Source organism: Monopterus albus, unplaced genomic scaffold (assembly GCF_001952655.1).
Source record: "Monopterus albus unplaced genomic scaffold, M_albus_1.0 scaffold134.1, whole genome shotgun sequence".
Taxonomy (NCBI): domain Eukaryota; kingdom Metazoa; phylum Chordata; class Actinopteri; order Synbranchiformes; family Synbranchidae; genus Monopterus; species Monopterus albus.
In genome coordinates this window covers 3,408,215-3,424,363 of record NW_018128014.1, presented here as the reverse complement: position 1 = coordinate 3,424,363, position 16,149 = coordinate 3,408,215, and the positions used below count along the sequence as shown (strand labels likewise).

Below are 16,149 nucleotides of genomic sequence, written 5' to 3'. Positions count from 1 at the left end.
TGTCGTCCTCATGAAGCCATTCAGTGACCTAGAGCTGAAGCCATGAGTCAGTTCACTGGTAGAAAATGAACCTCAGCTATTTAGCAACAGTCACCGACATGTTCTGGTTCCACCTTCTTTAATGTGAGGAGCTGATGCTTTTCTTTGTCAGACATGAGAATCAGCTGAGTCTCTGTGGGTCTGTTGGTTGGACACAACAAGACGTGAAGGCGCCACCTTTGGCTCTGGAGAGTCACAGTGGGACTTTTACCCAGTGTCTGACATTATGGGGACAAACAGATCAATCAGGTCATCAGGACAATGATCAGCTGATTGATCAATGACCCCTGCATTTGTTTCCACTCAGTGAGTCTGGAGTTTCCTGTCAGTTGTCCGTCTGTATTTGTTGAGAATTAATCATACAAAGTGTTGATTGACAGAGCAACTGCTGCCTCTCGTGCACTGGGATGGTGGGTGGTAACGTTACAGTTCAAAATGAGAAGAAAGGTTTGTAGTTCCCCTCTTCATCGGCACCAGTCACTGCATGATTTATAGCAGACATCACTCTGTTTGCCACAATTTCATCATGTTGTGCAGATGTCTTATTTTGACATTTCTAACAACTTCTTTAGTCCTGCACTGCTCGGCTATGTAAATCAGTTGCTGTAGTCCAGGAGGGTGACTGTGCCAAGGCCTGGCCCAAACTTGTCAGTTTTTCATTGCCACTGTGGCAGATTTCTTGGGGTAATTATTAATAATCAATTAATTAAAATGACTTAATGTTTTATTGCCCAGCCTTAGTCATGTGTGTGATTGCAGACTGTAAACTTCTCTTCACGCCACCCAACCCTCAGATTCCCAGAACTGAGAGCAAGGAATTGTGTCCTCAGCTGCGGCCCCGCCTGCTACATCACTGCAACAGCACACGACTCGAACACATCATCTCAGTCCGACATCAGGCCAAAGACTGTCACTGTAGTTTTACATGCAACAAATAAAACACACTGAAACAAAAGCCACAAACACCATCAGGTCATGTGACTCACCGAAGCGTCTCCTCCTGGCTGCAGACAGAGTAAATGTCAACAACACACACTCCTACAGTTTGACTCATTACTCTGTGTGTGTGTGTGTGTGTGTGTTTGTTGTACCTATCTCCTCCAGGTCAGCAGTCATCGACTTGGATCGGAGCGTCAGCGAGGTGCTGGGGGCTCGTTTCGGAGGGGGCGGAGCTGCAAGGCAGGACCAATCAGTCATAAACAGTGTAAGAAAAGCGTGTGCTGCACGTGCTGACACGATCACACGGGCTGCAGGACCAGTGAACTCAAATGTAAAGATGCAGAATGTTGAGGAAGCTACATGGAAACACTGGTTTATTTACATCTTTACACAATGTTCAGGAGGAAGTTTGGTCCATCCTTCCTCACAGAGCTGCTTCAGCTCAGACAGATTCACGATGTGTAGTGTGAACGTCTCTCTGAGCTCAGTCCACGGCATCTCCGTTAGGTTGAGGTCTGGGCTCTGACTGGGACGCCCCACCTAGCAGAGTTTCTTGTTCTGTCATAGATTCATTGTCGAACATTGTGCAGGTCTGAGTCACAGCTACAGGAAGCAGCTGTTTGATGTAAACGCTGCCAAAGGAGCTTCAAACTGTTAATAGATCCAACAGCTCACTTACATTTTCCACCAGCACCTTGAATGTTTAATGGCTGAATTCAGTAAAGGCATAAAAAACTATAATTGTTTGTGTGGTATCAGCTAATTTAAAACCAGGTAATGGTTCGCTGACTTTTTCTGCCCACCGTAAATATATTAAAACGAATGTGGAATTTCATTGGTGATGTGGCATAAATAAAAGGATGTTAGTTGTGAAGGTAAAGTATAAGTCATACTAAAATGGCTGAGCACGGTGACTAGACTACACAAACTACTAGCAGGAGCAGAGATTTTGTGTGATTTGTCACTTAATTTTTTTGTTTTCTATTGTTTGTTGCGTGCTGTTTTATTAAACTATCCTTTGTCTCTGTTCTGGTTGGATGACTATGAAGCCCTTGACCTTTCAAGAGAAAAATCCGTTCTGTTCTCTGACAAATGTCTAATCACAGGTGAACTGATGGTGGTACCTTTCTTCCTGATCAGGTTGGATTCAGATTTTCTGGAAACGGATACAACTTTCATCAGCAGTCGACTTCCTCCCTGTCGGATCAGAGCAACGACCTGCCGGTGACCCACCTTCACCACGTCGGTCCCATTCACCTAGACAGCAGACACACAGGTGATTACAGTGAAGCTATGTTAAATGATCTGCAGCAGAGATGTAGTGATGCTGCAGGTCAGAGAACACAGATCCGTCCCAGTTCCCTTAATTGATCATTCCTCGCTCCTCAATTCTTGATAGATCTGGTTCTCCAATAATCAAAAAATAAAATCAAAACGCACAGAGGTAACTGTGCAGCCATGTTATTGCTGGACAAACTGGTACAACTTCAGAGGAGGGGACATGTCACCTCTCGTTAGCTCTCTCCTCAATGGGATGGGCCCATATAGCTGCAAAGGGCTGGGATAGCCACGGCTGCTGTTTGTTCTGAATGTCACCTGACTCTGAAGCCCTGTGACACAGTGTGAGCAGCAGCCAGGTGAGCATCAATCACCATCACCTTAATTCCAACAGAAACCGAAACACAGTTTATGGCTCCACAACGCTATGCCTCAATCAACTGTAAACAAAATGAATGAAAAGCTCAACCTCATGGTCTCGAGCTCCTTAATTCTCTAAGACGTGTCTTTGACGAGTTACCGGGACACTACAAGAAGAATGATGTGGAGTACTATGCATTATGTAGTAGTATGCATTATGGAGTAGTAGAGCAGATACTTCAAAAGTGCTCAACACTGTCCCAAAACTACAGACTGACTGAAAACTTTGTACCGACCTGTGAACGCACTAAGAACCACAAGTGAAGGAAATGTGGAAGTAACCAAGGGACTTGAGATGTTCACCGGGTGTTACCTCTATGAGGAAGTCTCCGGTCCGTAGCCCTGCCCTCCAGGCCACGCCCCCCTGGTCGACTGACTCCAGGTACTGCAGAGCGGGGAACGCTGGGGTCGGGGCAAACTCCTCAATGGGCGTCTCAGCTTGGAGAAGAGCCAGACAGAGGAAACACGTTAATGCGGTGAACTGAATGCCAGCGTTTCATGGGTTGTTACTGCACCCTGACTTAGAACTTGATTTCGTTTATTTTTGTGAACAGGGACAGTAAATGTATCAGATTTAGTGAAGAACACAACTTTTTGTCTGTCAAAATCAAAATGTCTATAAAGGCACAATATCATAAACTAGGAGACAGAAAATTATTTTTATGTGACTTAAGGCTAAAATATGAAAAACAGAAAACTTTTTTACTGCTGTATTTCCCCTAAAGCGGGCATGGTGGCGCTGTAGCTAGTGCTAGTTTTGCTAACACTGCCTCGAATGCAGAGGTTCAGGAAAACAAAGTCATGCCGTTACCGGGGCAACCAGTCAGCCTCTGAGAGAGCTCCGAATAAATATGAGTTCAATCAAATTATTTCTCATGTTGATCTCCGATACAAGATGTAGTTATCTGGGGGTAGCTAGACAGCTAACTAACTACATCCAGGTCAACTTGCCGCTGGCCTGATGGTCATCCTATGTAGCTGTGACGGCTACCCCCAGATGACTCTATCTTATATCCGCTTTCCTTCTGACTTCTGAGATCATTGTGACTGGAATCGTGTTTACTCTGAGCTCACTGAGAGGCTGACCGGTTGCCCTGGTAACACCACGACTTTTTGTTTCCCCGAACCTCTACACCAGAGGCAGTGATAGCAAAATTAGCACTAGCTGTAGCGTCACTGTACCCACTGCTAGGGGAAATGCATCAGGGTAATAAAAACATACTTCTTAATTCACAGTTTGAAATCATGTCTCCTATTAGCTAAGTCTATATTTCCATCCAAAATCATTAGCACAGTTACAGCATGGCAGCAGCCATTTTGCAATGCAGTAATACAAAAGATCATATTTAGACACCAGTTATGAAGTTCACCTTAAATATTATAGAAATACTGTCACTATTTATGCTCAGTTTGCAGCTCGGCACTGGTTCATAAGAGTAGAGAATGAGGGAGGATCTTCCTCTCAAATCTGATTCTGCTCTTACAAATCCGTACCTGTGCACTGTCACATGCCGAGTTGCAAACTGAGCAGTGTTTGAAATGTGTTTAGTGCACCCTTGTGTTTTGGAGGGGATGCGCTTTCATACCCTATAGATGAAACAGCAAGGAGAATTTTAACATTTTCTGCTGTTCCTCTGAAGACTTTGCTCGGCTTTAAATATCTTCATTCCTTCTCAGTGCCTCCTCCACCCACCACTTCTCCACCCATCCCTCTGTTCATACCTTTAGCTCCTCTGAGGACGAAGCCAAATCCCTCGCTCTCTCTCTTCTGCAGCACAGCCGTTTTCTCCTCGATCACGTAGTCACTGACACACAGACTTTTATCAGCATTTCCAGCTTATTTGTGGTTTAAAAATAGAGCGACTGCACAGCGTGGAGGCTGCAGTCGGCATTCAGAATTAGAAAGTTCACTACAGGCTTTAAGATGCATCTAATTTTACGAGCAATGGAATGTACTTTGGCCTTTCCATTTGATGTTGCTTCTCTGCTACAGTATGAAGGTAATACTGGCCACCAGCATCATCAGCTAACAAACTAGTTGAAGCTGCTTCTCATCTGAGATTTTGGAAAAAGTAACTGAACTTTCTTTGAATTTTACATTTATGTGACTATGTAATAACCTGCAGGTCCACATACGAGGTGTGGTGTAGTGATGGTGTGGTACCTGTAGGAGGTGTAGTTGTCATAGGATCCTACAGTGTAATGTCTGAACAGCCTCTTGGTGCGGTCCTCCCTCGTCTCTGCAACACACAGGACAGCATGTAAAATGACAGGGCATTTAAAAATTGCCACATTTTACAAAAATAAATGTTCAGCCCTGTCTTACATAATATTTAAAGACGTGTGTAGAGAATCCATCCACTATACAGTGTGTGTATATCCAGTATTTACCCAGCCTCGGGTCGTATTGTCTCATCTGGACTTCTTCAACACAGTCGGCCGGAAACCAACCAGTTCTTCCTTTAACACTTCCTTCCCAGAATCCTCCTTCTCCTATAGACAGCACTGTAGGTCCACAACACACACCTTCATCATTACAACAGAAATATACACAAAACCACTGTGCTAGCTCAAAGCATAATGCCGTGATTTTGTATGTTGTTATTGTGCTGAAACCCCGTCCAGAGACTAACAGCACCAGTGAATTTGTGCGTGAGTCCAGACCCTGGTCCAGCTCATCGCTTTGTGCCGTAGACCTCTGCTGTTGTCCACCAGCTATTAACCCCCCTCCAGTGAGCCACCCTGCTGCACTGGGGGGCAGGTTTCCTCCACAGGAAACATGGGAGGCCGTCTGTTTTCGACAGCTCTTGTGGAGGACTACGGCACAGAGCAATAAGCTGAACCAGGGTCTGGACTCACACACATTACAATAAGGACACCACATTTATTGGTGCTGCTGGTCTCTGGACGGGGTTGGTGGGAAATAGCTAAACAAAGTCACCAATCGGAGCCTTTCAAGATACACTATGTAACTTAAGGCCGCACCAGCATGAAAATCCAAATCAATCCACTCTGCTCCACCCAGGCTCCCTCTCCCTGCTCCCCTCTGCGCTCTGCCCAGCTCTTCACACATTTATTATGAATTTACAGTAAATGAGAAGGCATCAAAACTCACTGATTCCACCAGAAATAATGAAATCTCTGACTGGTTAGAGAGGTCAGTCCTGCTCAAAACCTTTAGAAGCTAATATCTCTGCTCTGCTGCCAGTGCTGTTCAATGAGTCTAGGATTCGACAGCTCCTCTCCACATTTTGGAGCAGATTTCTACAACAAAAATATATGAAAAAGTTACATACTGTAGCTTTAACTACACAGAACAACAGATCTCTGACCTTTGACCCTCTCTCCCCGGTGCAGCTGGATCTCCCCGGGACCCTGGGGGACGTGGGACCGGGTGGCGATGAAGGTGCGTCCTGGTACGGCGCTGTACAGCCTCCTCTTCCTCATCTGTGGAGTGAGGGGAGGGGAGGGGGGGGGCTGGTCTCCACGTGACCGCCACCACTCGGGCTGTGGACACACAACTGTAACTTTAGAGATCGTCTTGAAGCCAAATATGTGAGGACCAGCAAAGTCATGACCACTGAAAGACCAACCACACTAGTACTGGCTGCAACTACTACACACTGACTACAGTCATGCCGCTGCCAACTGCAGCTCTACTGTTAAATACACTGCTTCATGCTGAACAGTACTAATGCCAACTGTGTGTGTGTGTGTGTGTGCGTGCATACCTGAGACGGCGTGTTTGACGTCGCAGCGAGTGTGTGTGTGTGTCGTGGTGTGTTTCCAGGCTTTGGAGGGACGGGCCAGGAGAGGAGGCAGGGCTTTCCAGAGCGTTGTCGCTGGCTGAGCGAATCAGAGAGCGAGGAGACGACAAGCCATTTCCAGCCGGTGTCCTGGTCACGCCGACTCGGCGGCGCTTGGTATAGGAGGGAGTTTCTCTGAAGGGAACTACTTGGGCGCATACACACACATATACACACCAACACACAGAGACACACACACAGAGACAGAGTTAACCAACTACTGTAAGATGGCCAAAACACTCACATATACACACATGTTGTAACTGTGTTGAAACTTGCAGCCAACTCACCGACATCAGAGGATTTGTGGATCTTAATGATTTCTGCCAGGTCAAAGTTCCCAGCAATGATGGCCACCTACACACACACACACACACACACACACACACACACACACACGCACACCCACACACACACACCAACAATAACAACAGCTGGATCAGATATTGAGCTTTTCAGTAAGAAAGAGAGCACTGGCATTATTTTTCTTAGTGTCAACAAACCCCATGAAAAGACCAAAACCAGCAGTTTGAGAGCTACTCTGTGGTTCTCAGCACTGGTTCCTATCGAAGACAAAACAATCCCTCACAAATAAAACTGTTTCAGTAATTTAGAGAGATTAACATGGATGATGAGACAAACACTGAACTCCAGGTTGTGTGTCTGTGAACACCAGGCAGTGCTAACACCACCTCTGCAGTGAAGCATGGTGGAGGCTGCATCATGCTGGGGGGTGGCTTCTCAGCAGCAGGGATGGGGAGAGATTTAATAATAATTCTAAAAACACATTCACTCACTTTGTCGTTATGGTTTATTGAGTGTATTTTTAAGTGTTTCAAATTAAATCATCAAAAAGTGAAGGGGGTCTGAATACTTTTTGAAGCATGCAGTATTTGTACTTCAAAGGCAGTCTGGTTGATGTAGTTCTGTGTTACTTTTACCTGAAAGGCAGTTTGGTGGTTGTAGTTCTTGATGTCCTTGTTGGTTCCTCTGAACAGCAGCACTCTGGCACAGCTGTCCTGCAAAACAGGAAGCAATTCTTTCATTAGCTATAAATCAGTCCTCCATATGAAAATCCTCTGCCTACTCTACAGTGCATAGATGAACACAGTTGTAAAAAAAGAAAAAAAAAAAAAAAACTATTTGTCAAGACCAAAGACTTGTCTGTCTGTGTTAATATACTGTGTATTACCTGGTTGTAAAGTGCACAAAGGTGCAGTGCAGTGTTTCCCGATGCATTCTGGGAACTCATGTCGGCCCCATAGAATAGCAGGTGCTCCAAGTGCTGCACATTACCATAGCGACATGCCTGAATTCACACACAAACAAATCATGATTGTACAGGACTTGAACTCTTCATTAGAGCAGTAAATCACCCTGATTGTGTGGTACTGTGTGCGCGTGTCACCTGGTGGATTTCCTGCCACCCGTTCTCGTCAGTCATCCCTGCAACCATAACAACAAGACATCTTTCAGTGGTGAAGTGTTTTTCCCCACAAACAAAATCAATGAATCATACATTCAGTGGGCAGTGTTAAAATGTCACCAGCCACACACACACACACACACACACACACACACACACACACAGGTGTTGGTGTATTATCACAACAGCAGCTGGACGAGATGTTGGACTGGCCCTGCTGAGCCTCCGTACCAATGGTGGCGTGGTCTTGCAGCAGGAGCTCGCAGCAGTAGGGGGCGCCACCGACCATGACAGAGTGATAGAGGGGAGTGAGACCTCTGCTGTCCTTGTAGTCCGGAGATGCCCCCAGATCCAGCAGAGTCTAAACAAACCAGAACAAGACAGGAGAATGCTCAGTACATCCAGAGTTAAGAACAGTCATGATATATATTTTATATTATGTCATTTTAAATATAAAGAGACTTGGTGGGACATGAAAGTTACAAGTTTACTGGTTCTGTTTTTCAGGTGACCAGGATCCATTTGAATGTTTTCTTATTAATCTATAAACATCTAAAAAGAAGCTCTCGTTATTGTGTCCTGTCGACAACAAAATCAATCATATCATCATGTCTGTACTTCGGCTACAAGTTTATAACAATGGATTTTAAGATGTTATTTCCAACTTGTGTTGTTGACCAGTTGTCAAACAATCAATGATTACAAATTATTGTGTGTAAAAAATTATTGTACATAAAATATGTGGAAACCGTAAAAAAATGCCCACCATATCTTCACATTGCTTCTTCTGTCAGCTGATAAATGCTTGACTTAACCCCGACAGTGCTGACCTGTGAGGGAGCCTAAAAGGGAAGATGCACTGTACCATCCAGTTCTACACAACTCTGCTCTAGTTGGAGCACAAACAGTCTCAGATGAAGCAAAGTTAGAATGACTCTAGATTAAACTGTCTTATCGTATCGAACAGTTTGCAGGGGGCCTGTTTTGGCTCCGCGGCCACACTGATCTGCCAACTAGCCCTGCACTCGCTGCAGCACCACCTGCTTTGTTAAGATGGATGACTTAGCTCTGTTAGCAGTGTTCATTCTTTGCATGCCAGAAGTGTTGACCCGAGACGGACAAAATAACACACTGATGAGTTGGTTGTCAAGCTGATAATCACATTATCAGGAAAATAAGAGGCACTGTTTTTAACAGTCTCGTAGCTCCACCTCCAGCAGAAATACAAATCTTTGAATTAGTCTTTTGTCAGTACAATGACTGGTCAACTGTGGCTGGCCACGCCCACAAAAGGTCAGACCAACTGGACTCAAAGGGTACATCCCAGTTCCCTTGTTTGGCCCTCCCCCGCTCAACCTGCCAGTCGTCCTAGTCCGTCCCACAGCTCTTAATCCTTCTCTGGGGCCTGTGGGACAAGGAGCGAGGAGGCTGCTGGGGGAAACATGAACAACGGTTTTTATGGATGGACACGCCCCTTTATCAGTACTCAGTGGTAAATGGATGCTTCAGATGAAGGATGAATGAACGTCTTTAAAAACGCTTTTCCCCAATAGCCCTCGCCTTGCATCTTTTCCTCACATTTTATGTCAGCAACACTAAGACAAGGAAAAGACACAAGGGAACTGCAATTAAGAGAATAGGAATTTGCCCATAGTTCTACAAAAACTTTCAGCGCCCCACACTCAGCACTGTGAGTGTCGATTCAGCATGCCACACACACACAACAATGACCTGGACTGTGCAAAAGCTGTTCTCTGCAATAATGTCAACACACCTTCACAGGGTGAGTTGAAAAATGTAAAGTGTGTGTTTGTTCTCACAGTGAGAGCAGCGCTGTTCCTGCAGAGGACGGCCCGGTGCAGAGCGGTGATACCATCTCTGGTCCTGAAGTCCAGGTGAGCTCCTCCACTGCGGAGAACTTTAATCAGCTCACAGCTCTCCTCCAGCTGTACCGCCAGAGTCAGGGGACACTCTGAGACCCAGAGGGAGACAATTAATCAACATTATATCTGTTCCAATGTAAGAGCTGCACAGTGGAGGCTAAACACACTGAGGACGACAGGGTCATGACCTGGGAATGTGGAGGTTTTAATCTGAGGAGATGAATTTCCACACTTATACAAGAACTTTACATTAAGGATGATTCTAAGTTCTAATAGTTATATTTCTGGGAGTATAAAGATTTTAACCCTTCAGAAATGTCAGACATTTTAGTATTAGTATGAGTGTTGTACTGTGTGCTCACCCCCGCTATCAGAGTCATGGAAGTTGGGGTCCAGGCCTTTCTCCAGCCATTTAGAAACCTTCTCCACGTTCTTCTGATGAACATGTTCCATGAAACGTTTCAGATTGGCCTGAAAAAGTTTGTTTCTATTATTCTCATGTATATTATCTGAAGAAGCAGCACTAAACCTCCAACATCTCATCAGTGAAGCCAGTGCAGACAGAATTAAGTTGGTTTAATTGAATATAGAGGAGAAGAGACACATTGTATAGTGTTATTATTACCCACAGCGCGAGTACGTATACATTGTTATAATCCTGCATTGCCAGACCTACTTAAATTAAGAAGAGTCTGGGTTAACTGCTGCACATACAGTGATTCGTCAAACCAGTTCAGTGCCACAAAATGATCTACTGTGTGTTTGTGTGTGTACCTTGGTGTGCAACTTGGCCAGCTGTTTATCGTCCACGTAGCTCTGCGTGTAAACTCTCCTCTTGTAGCGAAACTAAAGGAGAAATGTGAAGGATTAGTTTATTTACAATGAAATGAATGTTAACAATTTGTGGTTCACACAGAGAGATACACAATGATCACTACGAGAACCAAGCTGTGTTGCCTGTAGTTGTTTTGCGTCTCTTTTAAACTTTGGGTCTTGCGCCTATGTAGGAGGGGTGGGGGCCCTTCACACGTGCCCAGGGACCTACAGTCTGATAATCGGTCCATACATTTTACGTGGGTAGTATCAGTTAAGTTGTAACAGCAAATGAGTCAGAGCTGCTGCTGGAAATCTGGGAGGTGTGATCCTGTTTGTTTATCGCTGCTGTTTGTGTTAGTCTAGAAGATTCCGGCAGACTGGGAACCTTTTCATTACAGACAGTGGAGCCTCAGTTAGCATCAGTATTTGGTAATTCGCAGTCCCACCCATGAGAAACTACTCTCACATAGTTTCGTTTAAATCATATTTGACAGCCTAACGATGTTAAATTATCCAATATTTAACAAAAATGAGAAAGAAGTCCAAAATTAAAACTAATTTATGAATCAGAAGTGATTTTTTTTCTTCTTTGCTCTATCAGGACCCCTAAGATTTATCTGGTGACTCTTTGAAGGGTCCTAACCCCTAGGTTTGGAACCACAAGACTAAACTGTGTTTGAAGTGGTTAAAACTACTACTGATGTATCACTGTTCACTAACTGCTACTGTGATACTTTACTGCAGAAGGAGTACTTTCACTTTTGACCATTTAAGCACAATTAGCAGATAATGTTCAGACGTTAACCTGAGCAGGATTTTGAATGCAGGACTTGGATTGTTTTTACAAAGTCATATTCATTCCTTTACCTAAATAAAGTGTGTGAATACTTCTTCCCCCACTGAATGTGAAGGAGTCAGACAGTACTGTGAGACAGACTAACACCTTCTTGGTCTTTTCATGGGATTTACTGTCATAAAAATGCATAAACGGCAGATGAATCCTTTAAAATGATGTAATGATGCACTTGATAGAAACTGTACCTCCAGGTATGGGATGGGTGTGATGGGGGGGAGGGGATACTCCTTCAGCAGTCGCTCCTCGTCCAGAAACTTTCCGGCTCGGCCGTTGAACGCCGGCTGGAAGAGACCATAGTTCAAAACATCCGACAGAGACTGAGTCAACGTCACCAGAACCCTCTGCTTACTGGTCCAAACTGGTAACTCTGGGTCCAACCGCAAACACTTCTGAGAGAGCCAGAGTCAGAAGAACAGACAGACAGACAGACAGAGAAAGAGACGGACACAGACAGACAGACAGACAGACAAGTTTGTCCTGTTGATTCATTCATTTAACCTCTACGCTCGAGGTGCTGTACATGTACTATATATATCTGTGCGTGTTACCGTCTGCTGCAGGTCCGGGATGCCAATGCGGACAACAATGTTGTTTCCGGGGGGTGTGTCATCGGCGTCGTCGTCCCTGGCAACAGCAGAGCCTGTCGGGTTGCCGTTAGTAACCGCCTGTTGCCGCGGGCGATCATGTTTGGTGTCAGCAGCCGGACTCAGAGGCATGTGGCTGAAACACCAACAAACATTTTGATTACTGTCTGCAGTGCAAACGGTAATTAAGCCCTTTATTTCACCACACACTGATTTGTTGTCATGTGGAAAAACTGTTTTAGTTAGTGTTCACCCTGAACTTACCAAAGTACTGCACTTAAGTACAAGTTTGAGGTACTTGTACTGAGCGCCTTAATTTGTAAGGCGACTAAAGCTGTTAAACAAATTTAATGAAATTGTAATTAGACTGCTCTGAAAGCTCAGATATATCCAACTTTGCACTTAGTAGGGAAGTGCCTGAAAACAACAAATCTGGACGCCTGTCATGAGCCACGGAGCATGTTCAGTGTCATGAAACTCACATTTAATGGAACGGTCGTACATTTTCAACTGCCCCACGACCACCCCTGAAACCACAAGGCAGTGTTGAGGTGTCAGGTGATGTCTCTACTGACTGTCCCATAAGACATGAATGCAGCGTTAGTATGCTAACATGCTAAACTAAGATTGGGACCATGGTAAACATCAGCATGTTGCACTGTCATTTTCAACAACCACTACTGCCAAGGGTTAAAAACTAAACTTTGACTGCAACTTTTATCCATCTTATAATTAGGCTTCCTTAGAAAGAAGTCTGTGCAGATTGTCAGTCATCCAGGTCATAGTAAACTGAAAAAACCTTAGAAAAAATCAACTGGACTTAGATTTCTAGATCGAAGACGTTTCACCTCTCATCCAAGAGGCTTCATCAGTTCTGACTGACTGGTGTTGAGCCGGAGATATTTATCCCCCTCGGTGGATTTTTTTTGTCATTCCCAAAATGAGTAGCAACATGTCTCTGCAGATTCTCAGTCATCCAGGTCATAGTAAACTGAAAAAAACCTTAGAAAAAAATCTACTGGACTTAGATTTCTAGATCGAAGACGTTTCACCTCTCATCTTTCGCAACCACAATATCCCAGTTAACTTTAAACCAGGGAACACCCTGCGGCAGAGACTGGTCCACCCGAAAGACAAAACACCCAGACATAAACAAAGTGATGTGGTGTATGCAATTAAGTGTAGTCAGGAATGTAACGACTTGTACATTGGTGAAACTAAGCAGCCGCTTCACAAACGCATGGCCCAACACAGGAGGGCCGACTCCAGTGGACCAGAGTCAGCAGTCCACCTCCACCTGAAGGACAAAGGACATTCTTTTGAGGACAGTGAAGTCCAGATCCTCTCCAGAGAACATTGCTGGTTTGAGAGAGGAGTTAAGGAAGCTATTTTTGTAAAAATAGAACACCCCTCAGTAAATAGGGGTGGTGGACTAAGACACAACTTGTCTTCCATCTACAATCCTGTTTTGAGATCTCTGCCCAAACATGCCCACCAGGACAATAGGCGTCGGTCGACAGGGGAGGATTCAAAGACAGGTAACGACTCTCACCGATACTGGGCTGCAATGACTCAGTCGTTAAGGGACATTGTTGGCCTTCAAAGGACTGAAACATCACTGAGGGGGATAAATATCTCCGGCTCAACACTAGTCAGTCAGAACTGATGAATCCTCTTGGCTGAGAGGTGAAACGTTCGATCTAGAAATCTAAGTCCAGTTGTTTTTTTCTAAGGTTTTTTTCAGTTTCCTTAGAAAGAAGCACCATAAACTTGTTTATTTTGCCACAACCCAGATGGCTGAGGCAGCCGCATCTCTTGACTTTGTCTGGAATGATGAGGTGTCTGTGCTCTGTACCAACACTGACAGCTGATGAGACTTTGTGTCAGAGAGACTTCAGAGATATTAGCATGAATCTGACAGCCTCCCACAGACATTTCTCACTGCAGACATTTTGCATTTTCAAATACAGGTCTAAGTGATAACAGGAATAATGGCTGCTTTCCATTCGCACTGCAGAATGTGACACAGCCATGTTAATGTAATCCAAAGCCCAAATGTCGTCTCTGTTGGACTTCTAATTGTGGCACGACATCTTGTTCAGATTTTCTGCTGGCTCCAACTCTGATCTGACCTCCACCTTCTCCTCCGCTAATATTGGCTTCAGGATGTTACATCATATCCTGTTTTTCACCCTCAGCAAAATGTCCACACACACGTTCACACAGGGAAATATCAAAATGTCTCAGAAAGTAGTTGAATCACGAAGTTCACAGACTGCACAAAAAAGATTCGTTTTTTCTTTATTAAAGAGAAAATCAAAATTATTTTATTATTTTGTGTGAGGAAGGAAATAGAGAAGTTAATCTCTTCTAATATCTTGTATAATCAGAATATTTAGCAGCTTTTGGCTGGAATATTTAGTAAACAGGATGCAGCAGCAATTTTTTATTTAATGTGTAAAGTGGGACTTAGTATCTTATGAAAATTATACTTATGTTAGCATAAAAAAAGAATAATTTGACATTTGCGGATCCATACACCTCTCAAGTATGCACAGCTGGCTTTGCTTACTACCACCTTGAAATTTTACTAATTAACATATAACTTGTTTGTGTAACCGACACAAACATGCAATTAATGAGGAACAGGTGGGCTTTTTAGCCTCATTAGCAGCCCAGCTCAAAGAACAGCAGTTTGTTCTGCCAGTAAACCACTTTGCTCCAGGCTAAAATATCTCAACAGCTACTGGATGAATCATCATGAAATGTGGTCTCTATGTTCATGTTCCCCTCAGGATGAACTGTAATAACTTTGGTCTCCCTCTGACTTTCATATCACATTTTCTTTGGTCCAATACTTCGATTTATGACCAAATACCCAAAGAGATAATGTCATTTCCATCAGCCTTAGCTGTACTTTCAGTTTAGTGCTGTGTTTTAGCATGCTAACTAAGATGGTAAACACTATGCTTGCTTAAAGTGATACCATGTAACTTTTAAAAGAACTTATTCATTTTTTCCACTTACAAATCAAATCCCAGTACATCAGTTCAGTACATTTAAAGGTTTAGCTGCTTAGTTAGTCTTGCTCTTCGTGACCTTAGATTACAGTGGCTAATGTTAGCAATACTGTTATATGACAGACATTACTGAGTCAGTTCACTTTATTACTAGTGCTGCCTTTTTCACATTTTGCCACTTGTGGCCATGACTCAGCAAAGCTTATGCAGTCTCGCTTTAACATGTGCATGTTACCATGCTAATGTTAGCTCAAAGCACTACTGTTCGTTAGTACACCTTCACAGAGCTGTTAGCATGGCTGCAGACTCTTAGGACTGGGTTATACTAGATGCTACTTCTACTTCTGGGCTGACTGAGGCTGTTATCTGCCAGTGTTGATCAGATTATCTGTATGTGCCAAAACTGCCAGATGTGGAAGTAGCATCTGACAATCACGTTCTATATGCCAGGTTTGTATTAGGCCATAAATGTTTGGCTGGTTAACTATGTAGCTTCCTGCTAGGCTTGCAACTAATGATTAAATTCATTATTAATTAATCTACTGATATTTCTCAATTAACTGGTGAATCACTCTGTAAAACAAAAAATTGTGAGAAAACTTCTGTAGCCTGAAGGAGTACGGTCCCAGATCGATGACTTGAGTCTTTGGAACTGTTAGGTATTTTTAGTCAGATAGACATTGGTTAGACAGTTCATGTATTAAAAATGTTTAGTGTAGACAGGATGTCTAGCTCAGGCTGTTAAATGCTTAGTCATTCCCATGGGGTACTCCAGGTTGTTCAGGTTCAAGGATAAGTAGATAGAAAGTTGATTACTGTTAGGAGACAGAATGTTTATTATTATTGTTATGACGTGTTTAACCATAATTTGATTTTGATTTGATTTGATTTATTCTTTCAAACATGTAACAACAGTCAATATGTCAACACACATAATTCCACACATATCCACAAGTATATTATCAATTTGCTTATACCTAGTACATGCTTGAACGGAGTAGGAAGAAGTTAGACTTATCTAGTCCTACCCCCTAACATCATCTTATCATCATTGGTTTGCAAGCAGTATTACTACATGGATA

At 43.6% G+C, this 16,149-nt stretch overlaps 1 protein-coding gene across 1 annotated transcript in view; it reads right to left on the bottom strand.

Moving 5' to 3' along the window:
* The window catches only part of shank3b (SH3 and multiple ankyrin repeat domains 3b), a 63,306-nt gene that overhangs the window by 24,761 nt on the left and 22,396 nt on the right, over window positions 1–16,149 (bottom strand). The window contains exons 3-21 of the mRNA XM_020613443.1: window positions 12,012–12,183; window positions 11,649–11,852; window positions 10,566–10,637; window positions 10,154–10,262; window positions 9,729–9,880; window positions 8,140–8,269; window positions 7,891–7,928; window positions 7,675–7,791; window positions 7,424–7,501; window positions 6,773–6,839; window positions 6,391–6,627; window positions 6,009–6,251; window positions 5,068–5,181; window positions 4,841–4,916; window positions 4,399–4,481; window positions 2,990–3,114; window positions 2,103–2,235; window positions 1,131–1,211; window positions 1,026–1,043 (exon numbers count right to left, since the gene is read on the bottom strand). Coding sequence (XP_020469099.1) covers window positions 1,026–1,043; window positions 1,131–1,211; window positions 2,103–2,235; window positions 2,990–3,114; window positions 4,399–4,481; window positions 4,841–4,916; window positions 5,068–5,181; window positions 6,009–6,251; window positions 6,391–6,627; window positions 6,773–6,839; window positions 7,424–7,501; window positions 7,675–7,791; window positions 7,891–7,928; window positions 8,140–8,269; window positions 9,729–9,880; window positions 10,154–10,262; window positions 10,566–10,637; window positions 11,649–11,852; window positions 12,012–12,179 — 2,245 coding nt within the window. The 5' untranslated portion in view covers window positions 12,180–12,183. The remainder of the gene's footprint in view (window positions 1–1,025; window positions 1,044–1,130; window positions 1,212–2,102; window positions 2,236–2,989; window positions 3,115–4,398; window positions 4,482–4,840; window positions 4,917–5,067; window positions 5,182–6,008; window positions 6,252–6,390; window positions 6,628–6,772; window positions 6,840–7,423; window positions 7,502–7,674; window positions 7,792–7,890; window positions 7,929–8,139; window positions 8,270–9,728; window positions 9,881–10,153; window positions 10,263–10,565; window positions 10,638–11,648; window positions 11,853–12,011; window positions 12,184–16,149) is intronic.